Here is a 21076-nt window from a genome sequence, read left to right as displayed (position 1 = left end):
GCTGTCTGGAGCAGAAAAAATAAACAGCACTCAAATGCATGCTTTCTCTTTGCAGAGGAAGGTGGAAAATCATTAATGTATCTACTACAATCCAGACTGTACTTGCAGACTCAGATAAAAACCTCACCATTTAGGGAGGAAAAGGAGGGTGAATATATAAATGAAGCCATCATTCCTTTCTTCCAAAGGAAGCCTCTGACGTACTATGTTAAGCCTGCATCCAAGGACAGTTTCTATGGCGAACGCCACACACTTCAAGGATTCCTCATCTGAGCAGACAGTGACTAAAGCTTACCAAGTTTGCTGTAGGTTCTGCTGAACTAAATACTGTTGCAGTTTCACAGTCAGGATCTGGAATGTATAGGCAAAATTGAAAGAAGTAGCATTAAATCTAATCCTTCAGAAACTTACAAAGAGATCATAATGAGTGCATTACATTCACCACGAGTTCTACCAGTAGAAACTAAAGTTTTGCTTACCTGGAGGTGCATAGATATATTCTTCATGAAATTTCCCTATAAGGGAGAGAACAGGAAGCTTTGATTCAGGGGAGAAAAAAAGCTTAAAGCTGAAGTTACCACAATTACATTTCAGTGCATCCATTAATGAGTTGCTTTCAGTATCATCTTGTTTTGTGCAGAAAAGGTAGCATCAAGAGATGCTCATTTTGTTACTCCACCAAGCATCAAGGTTGCCATTACCAAATTTACACCATAAATTTTTAGGCAGCAACTTGGCTTGCTACAGACCTACACAATCGCAAGGGTGATGGCTAGCAAGCTTAAAACAGAAGTGACACATTTCTATCAGACAACAAAGAAAAATAACGTCTCACATACATGTTCAAAGCTCATTTAGGAGATGTAAGGAACCTACTTTGACAATCAAAAGCACACCGAAGATCTTCTAAACTTGTCTTTTCACCTACTAATACTTTAAAAACTCACCATTTTCACTTGTTTCTTCTTCCTCCTCTGAGGAATTTAGGGTCTGCTTGTTAGGTGGAACAGAGTTTGGGCCTCTCCTTGCTACCCAAAATCCTCCTGGACCATGGACAATGGGAGCAGGGCTACCCTGGCTCTAAAAAGCAAAGTCAGAAGCATGCATTTAGAAAGAGTTTAAAGCCTTTCCATGCTCTACACACACACAGAGCGGAAACAGGCTGGCAGATCAAGCGTGCTGCAACCAAAACTTACTAGAATTACCATTTGTGAGTCCCTTCCCTATGCACCTTCACTGTAGCAAAACAGTTGCTGACCCATTTCCTTCCTTTACCTTCCATTCTGCCTAGCATACTTAATGCAATTTAGTTTTTTTAAGACCTACCGCTGTCCTTTGCAATACAGTCAAGTTGCTCCCTCCCAGAACTGAGCCAGCTTTATCTTAAGCTCAAAGCTGAAAAGGAGGGAGCAGACCCCAGACAACAGCCAAGACTGCTACTCCCAACATATACTCCTGCGTTCCTCATCCGGGAGCATTCCCACCACACCAACAGCAGATCAGTTTATCCAAATAGTCTAATTATCATGGAAAAAGGTTATCTCTAGTCACAATTAGTGAAACCCATGGGTGGTTGCTGATATAGACACCACTGTCTGCACTAATTTGACCCACACATGCAAGACTTTCAGAGAGCAGCAGCCATCAAGGTTTCCCACAGGACTCCTTCAACACTTCACATGCCCTTTGTCTTTACATTGAAGTCAGTCCTTAGCTGCACCACAATTTAAAATACAGAGTTCTCTGAAGCAGGAATATAGGATTGAGATGCTCGAGTAAAAGAAGTTGATTCACTCTTTTGTGATGGCTAAGGTGACACTCAAAATTCTCCTCAGAAGACATGGTGACTATGAGATCGATAAAGTGCTCAGAGAGGCTTGTAAGATTTCCAAGGTTGAAGCAGAGGTGGTAAGTCAGAAGATTCTCCCACCAGGCCTCTAGTAGGATGGCAGAGTTTTCTGCGAGATGCATCTCTCCCCAGGAAATGTTATATTCCTTTACTAAACAAGACAAGGAAGAGACAGAGAAAAGGCTTTGGCATTGACAATAACAAAGTCACTGAATGAACATGAAAAACTATTCATCAGGAGCTGCAGGGTTATAGTATAGCAATGGGGAGGAAAAGATAGTAAGCTATATTGATTTCATGTCAGGAAAAAAATGCAGGATAATCTGTCCTTATTCCCTGACACTCTTGGAGGAAAATCAGAGCAAAGATTACAGATCTGGCACATGAGGACAAATTAAAAAATGGCTGCTGCTGAAACAGCCCTGAGCAGATTCCTCCTCTCTCATTTAAATACAAGTCTAATACTTGTTCACTGCTTCAACACAGTAAAAAAAAAAATTCAAACCTACCAGGGTTTTGTTTTTTTTTTTTTTTTTAAAAAGATCTGCTTTCCTATTCAGCTATGTAAATAGCAATTGATTTTGTGCAGCATATCCAGCTTTGTACTAGGCTTAGACTACAAATAAAGAGATTTATTTTGAAATTTAAGAATACACTGTGCCACTTTATCTACAACCCAACAGAAAGACTGTTTTAAGAGAAGTCTAGATTTAGAATTTTCTCATGTTTCTGTAGCAGAAGGACTGTTTCAGGAACAACATGCTAGCCCAAAACATCACAACTATAAAATCATAGGAACAATCCAGGCTATTACTATATAGTTTCTAAATCTAGTTAGAAAAATGATAAATTAGAGTGTGGCAAACAAGTGAAAAACTTTCTCCCACAATGTTTAGAGCTAGACAGACATCCACAGTAGGAAGGGATCTTTTTGTTTTTAAACTGCAACAGAAAGGAGAAACATAACCCTACTTTTATGAAAATATACTAAAGAGAAAACAAATGCTGCCAGTGAGGGAAGGGAGAAAGAACGGGAACACTCAGAAAAATTGAGATTTTAAGCAGGTTTTACAGGATCTAGACTAATTTCAGCCTTCCCTTCTCAAAAAACACATTAACTGCTAAAGCTTATTAAAAAAGCCACAAACAAACCACAAAACCCAGACACACATACAACTGTATATTTAACTAAAGAAGTGCTAAGCATTTGTACAGCTTCCTCCCCCTTTTCTCTTTGAGAGGTTTTAACATACCCCTTATTCACAACTTACTGGTAAAGTAGGAAAAGCTGTGTCATCCTCTCCTTCAATTTCATAGAAAGTTATAGTTTCTTCTGGTCCTTGAGGCTCCTCTTCATTCCCTGGTACAAACCCATACTGACATTCCTTATTCACACACTGCATCTGACGGCGGCTACGATTGTACGTGCTTTAAAAACAAGAAAGGAGGTTAAGAATGACCAATATCTGGAGTTTCACCTTGGTTTCATTGCTCAATCTTAACTTTGTTCCTTTTGGAGAGGCACAATAAACCCATTGTTTCACATTGTGCCATTAACAGCCAACTCGGCCCTCCACATACCACCATCCGCCCCAACTCTTTTAGAGCAATGTTTTGTAAAGAGTTTTATAGTCACTTACCAGGACCTGCAGGAGAAATTGTCATAGCTCTGATAACATCTCTTTCCTGGACTGGGGTAGAATGCTATTTGAGGGCCAACCATGTTGTGCCTGTTTATAAATCGGGCAGATCCCCTAAGTTTAAAGGGTAAAAGGTGTAATTACCAGGAAGTGCCTCTCAGATGGAACTCATTTGTAGTTTTACCTATTAAATAGCACAAACTCTCTCCTAACTAGTCTGCAGCAAGAATGAATAGAAAACACATGGTGATCTCAGACAGGTTTTCAAGGCTTCATACCTTGGCATCCCAAATCCACGGTTATGTCTCTGAGGAGGATTCTGAGGATGATAGGGTTCATAAGGTGCCATATTTCCACCACCCTGTGAGCAGTGAACTGGAGGAGAGCGCCCCGAAGGAACACTGTGCTGTAGCCGGGGTGGAAGAACTGGCTGACCCCTGCTATAAGCCACAGTCATAAAGACTTCCTTTCCACGAACCTTCTTAAGCATTCTCTTCCGTGTTTTCATATCCATTTCTGCAATTTCAGTTGAGGACAGAAAAGACAAATTTGCACCTTAAACAGCTGACTCCAGAGCTATGCTCTCTTTGTCATCTGAGAAGAGTCATATTTGGATACACAGAAAAGGAAGAGCCAACAGCCTGTACCTGGAAAAGTGCATTTTAAGTATGCAAACCTCAAAGTCTTATTTTGAAGGCTCAAGCATGCATTCTAAGTTACGAGAATACAAGCATCTCACATGTGAATACCTTCCCAACTTCAGCTGACCAAATCAGTACTCCCAGTGTTAAAATATCTTTATGAAGGCTGCATTTATTTATTAAAAAGAAATCCTCCAAATTAAACAAATACAATCCATATTTAATTGGCTGGGGAAGCCCTAGTCTACCCATGCACCTCTGCTAAGGCAAATCTGACAAGCTTCCTGGTTCACAGACCCAGTCTTTATAAATGGTTCCAGGTGCCAAATTTCTTCTTGGTAATTTTGAGCAATACCAACTTTGCTACATATTTTCAATGGATTTGTTCCTTTGCAAAGGCAAATCCATCCCTCTGTCTGAAGGATCACTTTACATCAAACCCCTGCAGTGGCCAAGGTTTATATCACAGGCCGAATTAAATCACTTCCAATATCCAAAGACTGCTACTGTTAAAACTGTCCCGAGTGTCTCTTCCCCAGCCCCAAAGGAAGGAATGCTTTGGGAACCTTGTACAAACCTATTCCTGTGAAGTATCCACCTGCTATTTTCTGATAGGTTCCTCCTTTGCGGCTGGGAACCATATTCCAAGCAAGGACAGGCGCCACTTGTGTCACTGGTTTTAAGTTTGCCAAAGGAACTGTATGCCTATGTGAAAAAGACTGATGTTAGTAGTGCCACAAGAATACAGTGTGCATAACTGCACAACAACATAAGCTGAAGCAACACTAAGAAGAAAACAGAAAACACCACAAAGATAAGAGTGTAGGGAGCTTATGGAAATAAAAAAAAAAATCTCTGTCTCTGACACCAAGCACACACCACGTTTATTAAAAAGGGCAAGCTAGGATTTAGTCTCAACACTACTGACTTCCTTGGTCAAGTCTTTCTTCCCTACATTTATATACCTTCAGAGGTACACCTGAAAGCACCTGACAACGCAGAATTTTTGCAATATGTCACCAAGCTGAATCCTAGGTTTGGACAAAGGCAAGTGCTTTGAACAGCAAAGTGAAAAGAGTGACTAGACTCACCAGAAGTGCCAATTATTTAGTTGTTTAGGTACAACATAAAAACTCCAGAGAAACCAAGAGCAGAAGGTTACTTTGCTATCGGTGAATTAAGCCCAAACTGCAAAGATCACTTTCACATTCCAGAGAAGAAAAAGGCAGCCAGATTTCACAGAAAGCATTACAAGAATGATTTTGGTCATTAGAAAACCAAGAGAAAAAGCTTCCTGTAACATTCTATTTGAAGAGTGATAGCCAACAAGAAAGCAAAGCCTCGCTTTATATTTAAAAGCGTAGGTTCTCTTTTCTTTTCAAAGTATCTTAACAATCCTATTTTAAGCATCTGTGAATATACAAACTCAACCAGAAAGAGTTCAAATATGAAGTCATCACCAGACTGCTTACTTTTCTGCCAGCTCCTCAACAAATACAGTCAACGTGTTGCCATCCTGTCCGACTTCCTGGATATGAGCATTGTAATACTTACCTCCAGGCTCCAGCCGTACCTGGAGAGAGAACAAGGAAAGCTCTAAAAAAGCCAAACTGTATCAGGGAATTCAGAATACTGTCTACAAACCACTAATAGCAAAGGCTGCTCCTAGCTGATCATATGTTACTGAGTTGGCCCAGGAGTCTCAAATACTTCTTCAGAATAGCAGGCAAAATAAAGAGCACTGTACTAATTTCAGTGAGGAAGAAAAAATAAAATAAAATCAGTCTTCTGAGTGACTGAGAGGTTAAGAAGGTATCTGCTTTCTAACTTACTGTTATACACTGTGCCAAGCAGGTAAGTACCAAGGAAGACCGCTATTTAAGAACTCAAGGAGAACAGAAAACAGGAAATTGGAAAGGTAAGCTCTGCTCAGCTAGAAACAAGTCACTGAGTGAATCATCAGCACTACCTCAAACAGTGATAAAAATAAGCCCTCACTACATACAACATTGGAACACAAAGAAAGCTGACCTTCCTTTCAGCATCTCCTGGCCAGATCATGCTACTCCTCCCTTTTTAGCTCTTCCCTTTCTATTTTATAAAAATATTTGTTACATTACTGTTGAGAAGCAGAAGACTGTCCAGACTTGTTGCTGACCCCCAGTGAAAAAATCTAATAGACAACTGCCTTAAATACATATCCTGTGCATTAAGAGCTCTCGGTCTGGAACTTCCACACTCGCACAATGTATATCACTGGTTTGCAATGAATTTCCAAGCAGCTTTTCCTTCACACTACTCAATGTTTAAAGGTAAATTTTAGAAAGAAGAGAAGTTAGAAAGAAAGTCAGATTAATAGCTACCAGGAAGAGAATGAGAAGAGTCTTGGGAAAAGTCTATGAAGTCATATGATTTTATGGCTTACCATACTCCACTTAAAGCAATTTTAATAGTTTATCATAACTGAGTCTCCTTTGAGTACTAACCTGACACTTGTCTCCTAAATAGTACTGTCTCCCAGCAAACACCATGTAGTCAGTTTTTTGAAGCTCTAAAAATAAATGAATAAATAAATAAAAAGGAAAAAGCCTTTAAAACTACTGTTCTTTCTTCATGTATCCTACAAGCACTTCATGACAGCATCCAACTACAAATTATACACCAATTGAGTTAAATATTTCCTGTGCACGTCTGAACATTCCCCATAGCAATGGTGAAGTAACTGTAGATGTTCTTATAACAGACCAGAACCAGGCTAAGTCACAGAAGATCAAGAATATCCAGATAATGCAGTAAGTAGCACTACTACCTCAATACTACAATGTCTTTTGTGATGGTACCAAGTTAATCCTGCATTTAATACCAATCCTGGTATTAAGAATACTGGACGTGTCTTGTCTGGCCGGAGCACTGGTAGCATTTGGCAAAAACGACATGTTATCCAATAAAAACTAACACTGCCTAGTCTCCTTGCTGCTATATTTCAGTAGGTTTTTCTCCATTCCGTGCCTGGATTCTCTGTGCATCAGTACTCTACATAGGTAATTAGTTACTATACTCTGTTCCAAGAATTTTAATGACCCTTATTATTGCTTATGCAGTTGTAAAATGCTAGTGTTCTTCAGTATGCAAAGCATTTTTGGGTCAGACATCAAACACCACTGCAAAACCTATCTTTCTTGGTAACTTCTTATTTTACAGATCAGCCATAGTGTATGCCAAAAAGCAGCAACCTATCCCAAGCCACAAAGACCACGAAATCTCTCCAGAATGTTCAAGCCCAGGAGAGCTGGGAAGCAAGAGAAAAAACTCATCTGACAGATCTCAATGCTAAATTTGAGATCTTCATTATTATACAAGTCTGAAGCCAAAACTGTGCTTTAAAAAAAGCAGAAGTCCTTGCACACATGCTGTAACAAAAAACTCTCAAATTTGAATTATTTCCAATACAACAGAGTGGTAACAGAGTTCTGTACCCTGCTTTGAGTCCGTGTATTTCCTATACTATAGTCAATAAGCAGCAGAGGTCAGATTTTTTTAACAACCTTATTGCCATTATACAGTGTCAGAAGCAGCGTATTTCATACTTTGAAATGAAGCCAAGAAACCAGTTATGAGCAAGATGTGCTACCTGCAAGTATCTGCTGGGTTAACCAGTATCCTTCACATTTCAGCTGTGAAGAAACGGGTGACACGAGGCCTCAGATTCATAAACTTTGCACTGAGCCTAGTACAAAAAGAGTTGTTTGTTTTTCCCTTTCTAAAGATACCTTTTCTGCTGTCCAGCCAAACATCAAACTCCACATTTCGATAGATCTCAGGGTCCAGTGCCTTTAGCACCTTATAAGGAACAGGCATCTTTGATGGATTTTCTGGAGGCTAAAAACAGAGTTGAAATGGAGCATTAACAAGCACATTTAATTTGTTCAGCATAGTCTCTATCCTGCCAGCATCTGTAGACCATTTTAAGATGTACACACACTATTTTCCACAATTTTCATTTCCATTTATTTGCCTAAAAACTAAAGCTCAAGAATATGAGAACACATTTAGGCATTCAGAAGCTGAGCAAACAGACTTTGGAAAGGTTAGAAACAAGCTCTAGAGTAACACTTGGCATGAAGGAATCTAACCAGACCAATGAAGCCATGGCTTCAAAAGTAGGTGGAAAATTCAGTTATTATATATGAAGACAGGCTTCTATAGACTCTCTAAAACGGTTCCAAAGTGATTTATACTGCGTTCAAAACAAAAGTGAACTGATTTAAACCTTTTCTGGGAAATACAAACAGCAGACCAGGAAATATATGCCAAGCTCCATCTTTGGAGGAAAAAACTAAAAAATTAGCCAGAGAAGAACAAGAGACACTCAGAAAGAAGAGGCTTATCCAATTTAATAGAAACTCAAGAGCAAAACCAAAAGACAAACAGATGGAAGAAATAAGCCACCCACTTTCCACAAAATAATTTTTAAAAAGTAGAAAAGAGGGTTTAGCCTTAACAAGGGTAACATTGTACAAAAACAACAACAAAAAGAAATAAACCACCATAAGGAATTCATCCCTAACTGACAAACCTTTTCTTCTTCAATGCCTTGTTTGAACTTATCTTCCTGTGGATTGTCAGTATCATTGCCTTCCCAGTCATCCACTCTAAGTAATTGAAAATAAGATTACAAAAGATACAATGCATGATTTCTAGCCAGGATTAAAATCAACCAACTGTTCATACAATCTGAAAAAGCATCATGGTGCCATCAAGTGGTAGATTTTGCCTTGAACACTAGACATAGCTGCAATGCAGTACAGGACAACTCTTTTCCTAGTTTCAAGAACATGACCTTTACCTGTTCCATTACCCACCCGAAACGAGGGCTACTATTTCCATTAGGAAAGGATGAAGATGACCCCACTGCTTAAACTCTTGCACCATCAAGTACAAGACACCCTGTTCTAAGTCCTACCAAACCAATGTCATCTGCAAGCATTCCATAATGGTCAGAGGCAACCCTCAAGCCTTTCCAGTGGCTTGAACAACACAGGATAGGAGGGTTTCTATAGGTACATTTTGTCTGTTCCCCTCATCCCCAGTGATCCAACAGACTTGAATAATGTCACCATTTAATTGTCTGTGTGGGGTACGATTCCATTAAAAAAGGACAAATGAAAAAATAAAGCAGAGCTCATTTTCTCTACACACTATTGCCTCTGCAGAACTACAGAGGCTTAGAAGAGTAGTAAGCTTCTTGCAAAAAAAAGTTTGATGACATAAGGAACAGTTTTATTTGTAAAATGACAGCTTATTTGAGAGTAACATGCAACTATAACATAGCCAGCAGCAGAGGATGTTCAATTACGTGACACTTCTCAGCTCCAAGGAAAGCACACTCTCTTCCACAACAGACTTCAGCTTTGTGTTTGTGTCATGAGATAGGAAAACAGTTAATACCCCACAAACACGCAAAGAAACTTGGAAAAGTTGCCCTTTGCAAAGTTTTTTTGTTGTTTTGGTTTGAGGGTTTTTTTCTTCCCTTTTACCACAACCCCTTCCCAAAATACTACCTCTTTTCTGATGGATTTCGGGATACTTTTTCATGAAGACAATCAAAGTTTGCATCCTCATTTCCTACAGAGCCACTGTTTCTGTTCTTCTTGGATCCACTTCGAAACACCTCAACTGCAGACCTTAATTCTTCCTCATCCATGCCAAACACATCTTTGTACAGGATCTTGTATAATACAGCTGAACAAATCAACACAAAGCTCAAACCAAATTAAGATAACACCAGACCCATAAGAACTGCTGCAATTTTTAAGGTAAGCATATCTTCAGATATTATCTATTGTTACAATGCACTAGTTATATTAAATTCAATTATGGAGAGGATTGTAAAACAATTCAGGTGGGAAGAAGGGACCTCTGGAAGTCATTTGCTCCAATACCCCACTTAAGAGATAGAATAATGAGTGTATGTATATATGAATATACAATAAATAAGCTTCCATCTCCCTCCTCCCCACCCCTGAAAACCAAAACAAACACTGCCTATAAACATATGAAAACACATAATTCTCTTCCATAGAAAAATTATTTCAAGTTTACCCTGGCAAATAGCAGCATTTTCCTGGAATTGTTTTGTATACACAGAGTCATAGTGGCCGTTGCCGGAACAACACAGTAAAATCTGGGAAAATTAAAAAAGGCAGGCTTTAAGGCTAGAACGATATAAAACCTCTTTGGTTAGCTAGATATCCTAGCTCAAGACTACATTATTCTTTCATTCTACAGTTGACACCAACTGATCAAGAAAACAGTAAATATTCTCAATATAAATATGACAAAGCTATAGAATCGGCTTAAAACTGAATCATAGTAAAGTCTCTAAATAAGTTTTATTATACAAAGAAAAACTATCAATTTGTACATCATGCTGTATTAAACATGAAACGAGAGTTTGTTTCCAGCTTACCGCTGAAACCACCAATTGCTCAAGAGGTGAAATAAATACAAGCCATTAAACGCAGTACCCCTGAGATACACTGTCCAAGTATCAAAGGCACATTTCAGCCTTCCCCATCTGAGGGACTAGAAGAGCATCTACTTCTCTAGCCCTCAACAAGCAGTATTATACTGCCTTTTGAAAAAGATGCATGCTTTCTGGAACACATGCACTGATACACCAAGTCAATGTATACCATCAAACCCCATCTTGGCACGTGACCAGAGCCAACTGCAACCGGCAGAAGCCCTTCGGCAGCTGTCAGCACATTGCCAGCAAGGATGCTTCCCAGTGAAGCAGCAGGAGCTAGGATGCCAGGGCTCTTAATTCAGCATGCAGTATGTCTTTTGCCAACAAAAGCTCCCATCTCATGGTGAGAATGAGCAACACCAGAAAGAGCTGCTGCCTGTACATGCAGTCTAATGACAGACAGCTGCCAACACTTAATGAGAGCTCTGGTGGTAAAGCCTTCAAGGACAAACACGCACTTAGACCATACTGCTTGATTTTTAAAGTTAGCTCATTGCGGAATTAGATTAAGCTACACAGGAAACTACATAGAAAAAGAAAGAAGTGCATGTAAACAAAGACAGCAATACTAACAGACAGAGAACAGCTGCAGCAGCACAGATTTCAGAGCAGACTAGCCACTTTGGCAAATATAATAGCCCATACTGAAACCCACACTGCAGCAACTTCGCTGGCACCATGCCTAAGCTAGCCACATAACTGTGTGGGCACATCTACATGACTGCAGAAAAAACAAGAGGGGTCAGATGGGAGGCAGTACAGAGTATTTATCCTTTATGTTCCTTCTTTTTGCACCTATCAGTAATTCTTGTGTAGATAAGCTGTTCCATTAGCTCCCATTCTTAAATGGGCTCAATTTGTATGTTGTAGAAATGAATCAGTTTGTTAGATTAATCCATTTGCATTAACTTCCCCTTTCAGGAAGGAAAACTGCACACCTCATCTGACTTCAGGAAGAGGGATACTGGAAGTGGGGGGAGAACACCACCTCTTCGCCAATATGATAAATACATCTTGTTATGCTCTTCAGCTCAATCCAGGTATTTCATTCTACCCTGTCAGATCAAATTCCCACTGGGAAGTGTTTTTACCCAAAGAGAATTCAGAAGCATGAAACAATATTCTGAAATTGTGATGTTACCTCTTCCTACCAAAATTAAACTTTCCAATAACGAGCTGGAGTAACGAAAGAGATTGGCAGAGGAACAGCACACAATCAATCCCTCAGATGGGAAGCAAAGCTACTATAATTGAATTGACTGTTGAGCAAATACCGTGCTTTTTCCAGGAGCTGAAGTCAGCTTGGGGTTTTGCTCAGGCAGGCAAGAGCACTGCAGTTACAAGGGCTCAATTCCAGCAGCAAGTTTTTACAACTAAGCAGGACTGAAGGGAACTGTGATTCAGGGGTAAGAAGTTGCCTCACTTCTCCTCACCTTGCCTTCACAGCCATTGTCTGTAGCATAAGTGGGTGGCTTTCCAGGGTACCGGTACAGAATAAAGTCTCGCCTAGGCAAGCGGAGGAAAAACAAGACTTGAAAGAGCACACTTTCAGTAGAACTACGTTATGAAGAAGTTTGCAGGGAGCTGTTTAGAAAATCCGCTGTTGGTTTATAGAAAAAAATCAAGCAGATTACTTTTCCTGATAAATGTTACCACACAGCAATAGCTAAACGAGCAAATAACCTGCATCTGAGGGGAAAAAAATATCTGGGAAAGACCATTGTATTTAGTCACAGATAAAGACGTACCATATTAGGTCAACTACATATGCTTGTGGCAGGGTGCTCGGACACTGAGACAATTAAGACTAAGTGATTTAGTCACCCTGCAAAAGGACTAGAGCCTCAGTACAGCGAACTAGTAACTCTTGCAAAACTTCAGTTTGTTCCTTTAGTACTGGAACAGAATGACCCTGCAAAGGGAGCATTCTCCCTTCAACCACTGGAGAGCCAGACTGCTTGTTAAACGATAGTAGCATTTTTAGCAAGACAGCAGCAGCTGTGCAGGCTTCTGTTACCTTTGAAATAAATATCAGGGTTTATGCACCAAGTAGGGCAAGTGCTCCTCACTACTAAAGCTTTCAAGAACATCTACATGAGTTCTAGTCATGCTTATAACTACCACACAGTGTTTCCACTACACACAGCTTTTTTTTTTTTTTTCAATTTTCCATCCTTCAGCCACTAGAAGAAAACACTTGACTTTGGAATTTAGCAAAAAGATAACAAATAAACATTGCCAGAAACAGACCCTCCCCTTAATCCACACTATGACAATAACAACTTTGCTAGGGTAGCATTTCTCACCATGTTTCACACATTAGTATCTCAAACAGAACCCAAACACCATCAAGTCCAAAACAAAGTGAAACTCAAGAAAGAGACACTTACTTGTACATCACTGATAAAGCACTCATTTCCAGCTGGCCAGCACTTTCCTATGCAAGATTATGAGATTACATGAGATAGCAGAGCTCTCTTCAGCACTGAGAACTCTATTCTAGCTGTCTGTAGTATTAAAATATCTCAAACTCATCAATTTGTTAAAACAAACAATAAACGCAGTGAGAGTTGAGATGTTAGGATTTCTGGGGGTGGAGAAGTCTGCAACATGGGATGGCCATGATTACCAAGCTGAGTAAGATGGAGCTTGTTCTGGCAGTGACTCTTAAACACACCACTCAAGACTTTTTTTTTTTTTTTTTTAATTAAAACCACTACATTTGTTTCAGAGACTGCTGCATCCGTCATACTTATTGGTTAAAACCTAAAGAAATAGAAGTTTGAACTCTAGTATTCAAACCTGGGCGTAAAGGAAGAAGCAAGGGATTGCAAAGCCTGACAGGCATTTGATGTGAGGTACACTCCACATATTTTGCTTTTTCCTTCTTAGGAAGGATTGCAATTACAAATAAAGCCCATGAGAGGCCTCAGCTTTACTGCCCAGCCTGCAAAGATCGCTCCTTTGCGCCAAGACAATTCCCCACTAAAACTGATATTATTTATACACGTGAATACCCAGTACAAACCTGTAGTATTACCTATGCAAAAAGAGACCCCCAGAATTGGAGTCTATCTAAAAATAAAAGGCCAAACCACCATATTTTAAACCATCACCTAATTACTTTCCTGTTCCAGTCTCCTCAAATTTTCATCGCTTGACAAGTATCATATCAGTCTTACCTTTGGATCTCCTAGTCGTTCAAGGTATTTCTCAAATGATCCTTCCACATACTTTCAACAAAACAAAGAAGAAAACAAATATAAAAATGTAGCCAGTTAGAAATCAAAGTTAAACCTAAACACTATGCCGTATGTTACTAGCTGTTGAACAGAAGGGGGGCAGGGGGCATAGACACCAAATTTGGGACTAGTCTGCCAATTCCTATCATTTTGGGGTTCTGTGATCTGACTGGGGGTATGACTTCAGCTGTTTCCTGCCTTAGAGCATGGGAATGGTTTGGGGTACCAATGTGGAAATACCAAGAAATCCTTAAAAAAAAAAAAAGTAGAAGTCCAAGTAATAGTCAGTGACTCATGTCCTAGATTAGATTAAGCACTTAACTGCGCTTATAGGGGAAAAAAACACAAAACAAAACAACACACACACAAAAATAAACCAAAAAAACCCCAAACCAGCCCAAACCCACACAAAACACCACACAAACCCACACAGCACATGCACCCACACAAAAGCAACCAGACACGTACCCCCAGCCCCCTCCCCAAAAAACCCCACACAACTTTATGCAACAATTAATCGCTCTGGAGTTTTCCACCATCTTTTGATGTTCACTTCTTACTTCAAAATCCTACATATTTCCCACCTACTAAATTCCACAATGTTTGCTCCACAGAGAATATACTATACACATAACTGTCACCCTACTGGTTATTTAGGTATTAGTAACTTGAACGCTTTCTGGAACTTCAGAAATATGAAGTCAACTAAAACTTGTGTGATTGCAACTCAAATAAGGTAAGCAAGCAATCACCCTGCCATTTCTCTTCTCTTAGATGCATCAAGCCTAGCAAAGCATAACATGTTTTCAGTGCACACGTTTGTGTGGATATGTTTATGGCTAAACCACTCACCCCCTCCCACCTTACTTCCTCACTACACGTGCAAAACTGCCTAACACACACACATTACTTACAGATTCAAACTTATGCTGGTGTTGCCTCATAAATGAGACACAAGCTTTCCTAACTTCCATGTGATGAATTTGAGATGAAAACAGCTGAAAAAATAAAGGTTATGAAAGAATGAAGGAGAAAATTGCAGAGTTTAACTCACACTTCACCTTAGGCTTGTTTTACTCATAGTTTATTAAGACTAACACCACAAAACAGGGAGAGCAGACACTGCAGATGGCCATAGGCACTCGGGGGAGGAAGCTGAGGAAAGCCCAGTGACCCAGGACCCTGCCAGCCCAAGGGGCTGATCGCACCCGCCCGCGACACCTCACTTCAGGCACCCAGAAACACCCCCGACCCACCGCGGCAGCCCCGGCTCCCCCCGAGACCGTTACCGGTGCCGCCTCACCGCCCACCTGCTCCGAGACGGCTCGGAAGAGGCAGGAGGCGTCCTTGGCCGTCATCTTGCGGTAGAGCCCCAGGCTGCCCAGGTACTCGTCCATGGCCACCTCGCTGAAGGACTTCTGCCCGAAGTACTTCTTCCAGCCCTTCTGCATCCTCCCCGGCCGGCAACGGCTGAAGCGGCAACGGCTGAAGCGCGAGACGGGGGGCTCCGCGCGGGGCGCTGCGCGGCGCGTGGCACCAAGGCGCGCGCCTGCTGCTAATGAGGGGCCGCGCCCAACGCGCCCACCTGCGCCGGCCGCCGCCGTGCCCGGCCCGGCATGGCCCGGCCCGACCCCCCGGCACCCCCCTTCCCGCCGGCGCCGGGCACTACCGCTCACGGAGCGCGCGTCCCCCAGGTGTGACTCGCCCCGTCCCGGTGCCCTCCCGGTGAGCCCGCGGACCGCCCGCTGGAGGTGCCTCCCGCTGCAGCCATTTTAAGAGCCCCAAGTACCTGTCCCGCTCTCCCGCTTAACGGCCCGCAGGGGCAGTCCGGGCGCGGCGGGGTCGTTCTCCTCTAGCCCCCCCTCCCACCCCCGTTCTCGTACGGCAAACCGCGGTAAGGCCCAGCAGACGCCGTGTCCTCCCGGACCTGCCTTGGGAAGAGGAGTCCTTGCTAAGCGAACTCCTGACTCCATCGCTTGATGTGGCTGCAAGTAAGTAGTGGAAAAAATCAATGGTTAGTGAAAATTCCCTACATGCTCTCAGACGGGAGTTAGGCTGCTAGCAGTAAACTTGAAGTAACAGCTCTATCAAAATCGTTAAGGAAGTGAGAATCTTAGTTGCTCCCAATAAAGTATTTGAGTAAAACTTTGGGGATCGACAAAGATCACTCATGCACAACTGTGTTGCATGACTGATTCCATGTGTAGCCCTTGTGCTTGATTTGATGAGGCAAATGCCTCTAGGTACATTTAACTTGATAGTACAAACTGCACTCAAGACATGCAGCCATTCAGGAGTTTTTCTTGGTTTAAGCAACAACAACAAACCTTCCCCAAACAAATAATGTACTTGCAGGAAGGGCAATTAGCACCAACTATGCACTTCTACAGTACTACAGACCAAAGAGCCTGCATGAACATTTCAAAGTTTAAACCCGTGTTTTTCAAAATATTTACTTAAACAAATTGATGGTAGCATCAACACAGTTGACAATTTCAGTACTTTCAAAGGGAAGCTCCAGTCGGCATCAGACACGGTTCACTTGATGAAGTCCAAAGTAAGCAACAACAGGGTAACAGCATGCAAGCGGATTGATAGTATCGCCAACGGCAGTCCTCTCCCACAGGCCATCTTTTACTTGGGAGTAAATCGCCAAAAAAACAGTTGGTGGACAGTTTGGCAGCAGGTTTGCAGCTCTGGATTTTTCCCACCCAGATTGACCGCATGCCCCTTTCAGAGAGGCTTCAACCTCTCACTTTTTAAATTCTCTTTTCAGTGCTTCTGTAAACACACGGAACGAGAGCTGAAGAATGTCACAGGAACAAGGACAACTTATTTCCTCTAGAACTAGGCAAATATGGTGAATAGACCACAATGTATTTGCTGTGCCTGTTAAGCAGTAATTCAGCTTGTCCTCCTCACTGGAATTACCAACTCGGTGCAGATTTCGTGATGTAAACATCTGCCTGTCCGAGAAACAAGACAATTCATACTTTGGCCCCCCTTGTTGGCACTGTGTTCGATGACTTTAAACTGGCACTAAATAGGAAACCATTTAATGTCAGTTAATTTAACAGATGTTTTCTTTGAGGGCTTGTCCCAGTTGGTGGACTGTAAAGTATGGAAGGCCTCACCAGGAAAAGAGAAAGGTTTTATTCTGGCATTTTTATTCTTCTGTATTGTTTATTGAAACCCAACAACTTTATCCAAGAACGAAGCAAACTTTTCTGGCTGTCCAGGAGGAAAAGGTTTCAAAGTTGACAAGTCCATCAACTGCAGTGTCTCCACAAGAGTGCTGTAAAAATAGACCAAACCCAAAAATTAAAAAAAAAAAAATCCATCCCAAACAAATTTTTTCTTCACAAGATTTTCTTTCTATTCATACATACAGAATTCTTTAGCACAGAACAAAAATAAGGACACATACTGGAAGAGGCCCCACAAACCAGGGGTCCCCAACCATCACTGGCTCATAGGCAGCATTGCTGAGAACACACCTCCACCTCTACCACAGCGCTGGACAGACAACCTCAGCTCTACCTTCTTCATCTTCTGTGGTTGCCATGGTGGGAGACTGAATGAGATCTGAGGATCTTCACCATAAACCGCACCAGGAAATTCATCCTATGCAAACACACGGCCTAGCTCTCCACTTAGCACACTGCCAAAAGAACAGCTAAATCAATCTGTTGGCTTGCTATTATCAGACTGTAAATAAGGCTGAAATGCTAGGCACTAGTCAAGAAAAAGAAATTAAAATTCCTTCCTGTCTCCAAAGCTCTCAGAAGCACTGAGGTAATAATTTAAGAAACTTGCCCAATATAATGAATGACAGGGCTAGTCTTTTCAGAAGGCTCTTCTGAAGCACACAAAGGGAACAAGGTGCAGATGAAATAATGGGAGTTGCATTTCCTTTGCCTCCCATTTAGAGGTCATCTGTTATTTATAGAGTGCAATCAATCATAAGAGAAAAAAGTAAGATATAGTCAAAACAAGAGAGCGAAAAAAGTTAACAGGAGCCAGGATGAATGCAAACAAACAGAAGAAGCTGGGCTTTTAGTTGTTGGTGGGTTTGGGGGGGGAGGTGTGTTTGTTTGGTGGTTTGTTTTTCCCTAAAGTGACAGGCAGTAGTGAAACTCCATGTCAGAGGATGTGGTGGATTCAGTAAGTTTGGGTAAAGGGCAGCCTGAATAAGTACTTAGAAGACAGAGGTACTGAAAGTTACTAGCCAGACAGCATCTGATGTAGGAATCCCCCTGAATCAAAGTACTTAAGAGCAGAAGAGGGAGAGTAAGACAAGGAAGTACCATATGTTCTTGCCATTTCTGCTTTTGGCTGGACATCTGCACATGGCCACTGCAGATAGTATATTGAGCTACTTGGACTCCTGATCCACACCAGTCAGGCCACGCTTATGTTTTGTTCTAAATACTCCAGGTACTTTCAATTTTGTTATGTCAGTACATCTGTACAGGAAAATCCACAGAGTAAAATGATGAAATGGAGTCCTAAGACTGCAGGAAGCAATTTATTCCTTATGGCTCATAGTTACAAACTGATGGTTGTATTATTTCTAGACTTCAAAAAGGAATCCAGCTAGTGAGAAAGAGCAGAGAAAGACAGAAGCTGTTAGGTGCCTCTAGGATGCTACCTGACTGTTCCAAATTCAACCACTTTATTTGGTTTAAATTGTTCTTCTTTCAAGCTGAATACATGTGCCCTCAAAAAAAAAAAGAAAAAAAAAAAAAAAGAGTTGTGGTCAAAAGGCTTTATAAGTTTGGTAAAATAGCACCTAATGATAACCTATACACTATGGAAAGCCTATCTTGCAAACAAGTGGTTGTTACAGAGCAGGATGTAAATTTCCTCGTGACATTCTCAATTCTGCAGTAACACACTGAGCGATGGTGCTGAACACTGCTTGTTCAGTCAGGACAGCCACAGCAGCTCCATACCTGCAATTACAGCAGAAGACGTGCCCATCTCTATCGAGCTGTTTTGCCAGTTCAAGCTGATGGTTGTTCATCAGCTTTTCATTTATTACTACTATTAGTGGTTTTCCTTTCTCTAGAGTCTCCAGACAGCTACCTGCACCTACAGGAAAAACAGAAAACAGGATGAGTTTTATCCTTGACAGATGAAATACCACCCTACTTCCTCTTGAAACATGGGAGACTTCTGACAGTGAACATTTAACCGCTCAGCTCTAGCTGTGGACCTGAATATTCACTGCCAGCTCACCCCAAGCTGTAGAGAAGCAGACTTCATCCAACCGACCTCCACTCCTGCCCCCAGGATTACAGGCAAACAAATGGGGCGCTCTTTACCTGCGTGGCTGATGACCAGGTCCGCCCTCCGCAGGTCCTCACCCAGCGAGTCCTTGAAGCGGAAGGCTTCCACCGCCAAGGCCGGGCTCCTGCGCAGCGCCGGCTTCAGCGCGCCCCGTCCGACCTGCAGCACCAGCTTCTCGTAGCCGCGGTTCTGCAGCACCTGCGGCGGAGGGAGGGTGGGATGGGGGGGGGGGTGCGTGTGTGTACCCAGCTCCGACACCAGCACGCCTGGCCCTGCTCCCACTTAACCCGGCCCGGCGACCGCTGCTGTCTCTCCCGCACCCCCCCACGCCACAGACCATGCCGCCGCCTCCTCCTCCACCGCCGCTTGAGCCCACTCACCACAGCCCCGTCTCCCGCCCTCTCAGACACCGCCGGCAGTCACTGGCGGGACGCGGCGGGAGGAGGGTGGGACAGCTCCCAGCGCGCAGGCGCCCGAGTGAGGCGCTGCGTGCAGGCCGCGGAGGCCCGTGACGGCTGCCGGCGGAGCCGGGCTCTCCGCCGCCTCACCTGCAGGGCCGCCGGGGAGCAGATTGTCGCGATCAAGTCGTCGAAGCTGGTGGTGCCCACGGTGACGAAGACGGACTTCATGGCCGGCGACCGCCCGCTCGTAGCTGATCTGCGGGCCGGGAGCCGCCAGAGGGCGCCGCGCACCGCTCGCTCGCCGCAGCGCTTCCCAAAATGGCTGCCGGCCTGAGGGGGCGGGTCTGCGCGCGACCGGGAGGGCAGGCCCTCTTCCACGCGCGCTGTGTAGTCCTGAGTTTACCTAGTCCGGGCCGAAAACTCCCACGGCGCTTAGTGGGAATAACATCATAAAAGGATAGTAGCAAATGAGGTGCTGTCGTGCTTTGGAGGAGAGACTGATGTTTCAGACAGTTGTTGCCTGAAGCAGTGCTGCAGCGAGTCCTGTAATGGCAGCCCAAGCGTGAGGGGGACTGATGCATCCCCTGAGCACTGGGCCTCGCTGAGGGACATGCTTCGCTCTGGTCAGAGCATCGCCGAGCGCACGCATGAGAGACAAGTTCACATGACTGAAGACAGGGGAAGAATGTGCAGATTTCTATCAGTGGGTGAGCTTCAGGGGTTTGGCCATGCGGATATCCTTCCACTGGTACCACAGGGATTGGTGAACATGGGGGATGGAATGAAGAGAGTCAAATATAGTTTGGACTCTGCATTCTGTGCTTTGTTTAGGGAACTTTACTCATTCTGGCTGTGTCCACTCCCCAAAAAATCCCAGAAATGCTGGAAACTCCAATAGTAACTGCTGTTTGCTGGTTCTTAGTTGATCCCAGAAAGTCAGACATAAAAATTATTTGGCCTGCATAGATGAACCTGTCACAGGAGCTGAGACTGCAACTGAGGGAGAACCCTAAAGTGAGATGGAGATCAAAGCTAGGAGCTGTATCCTCCTGGTTTCTTTTCCTCACTTTGCCCAGTGTTAGCATCTCAGGCAGGTGATCATCTTTTCTATTTCTCCACCTGCAAGGCAATGTTTGCCAATTTATCTCCTTTGAAGCTTTCTGTGGAGGTAATTATATTAATGTGCAAAGAATTGAGTCTTAAAAATCTTCTCTGTAGTTTTAAAGGCATTGCATAGATGTTTTGCCTACCCTCCTTCCCTTGGCCTTTTGAGAGATACATTCTCAGTATCACTGAGTACAGGTAGTTATCCCCTCCTCCCTGTTGCCCTTTTCCTAAGCGCACCTCTTTCTGATGCTGTTTCAGGCTGGTCTTACTACCTTCTTATGAGGACTGAGGAAAAGTACTCCCTTGAGCAAAAGCAAGTCAGTTCCCTGTGGAATGTGATCCTAAGACCCAAGAGGCAGGAAGTCCAGCTGGAGA

The 21076-nt window shown here is 42.8% G+C and overlaps 1 protein-coding gene across 1 annotated transcript; it reads right to left on the bottom strand.

Moving 5' to 3' along the window:
- Positions 1–199: 199 nt before the first annotated feature.
- On the bottom strand, positions 200–20346 carry LOC104639642 (UDP-N-acetylglucosamine transferase subunit ALG13-like). The gene is made up of 24 exons (XM_075763444.1): positions 19742–20346; positions 19229–19391; positions 18857–18995; positions 17091–17196; positions 15771–15886; positions 15212–15662; positions 14816–14899; positions 13842–13892; positions 13050–13096; positions 12093–12165; positions 10233–10314; positions 9689–9872; positions 9330–9354; positions 8707–8742; positions 7901–8009; positions 6617–6681; positions 5603–5703; positions 4708–4835; positions 3768–4005; positions 3490–3603; positions 3121–3277; positions 948–1080; positions 480–515; positions 200–351 (listed from the first exon to the last, which is right to left on the bottom strand). The coding sequence occupies exons 1-24, from the start codon at positions 19820–19822 to the stop codon at positions 266–268; spliced, it is 2805 nt and encodes a 934-aa protein (XP_075619559.1). The 5' UTR covers positions 19823–20346; the 3' UTR covers positions 200–265.
- Between the last annotated feature and the right edge of the window lie 730 nt (positions 20347–21076).

The sequence above is a fragment of the Balearica regulorum genome, chromosome 11, assembly GCF_011004875.1.
Source record: "Balearica regulorum gibbericeps isolate bBalReg1 chromosome 11, bBalReg1.pri, whole genome shotgun sequence".
Lineage (NCBI taxonomy): Eukaryota > Metazoa > Chordata > Aves > Gruiformes > Gruidae > Balearica > Balearica regulorum.
Note: the sequence above shows the minus strand (reverse complement) of the source record. Positions and strands in the feature narration are given on the sequence as shown.

Excerpts from the sequence above, each read along its gene's own strand:
- LOC104639642 (XM_075763444.1), bottom strand. The coding sequence starts at position 19,822 with ATGAAGTCCGTCTTCGTCACCGTGGGCACCACCAGCTTCGACGACTTG. Across the intron at positions 15,663-15,770 it reads TTTGCCGTACGAGAACGGGG|CGGGAGGCACCTCCAGCGGG; the intron begins GTGGGAGGGGGG and ends AAATGGCTGCAG. Across the intron at positions 5,704-6,616 it reads ATTTAGGAGACAAGTGTCAG|GTACGGCTGGAGCCTGGAGG; the intron begins GTTAGTACTCAA and ends TTCTCTCTCCAG.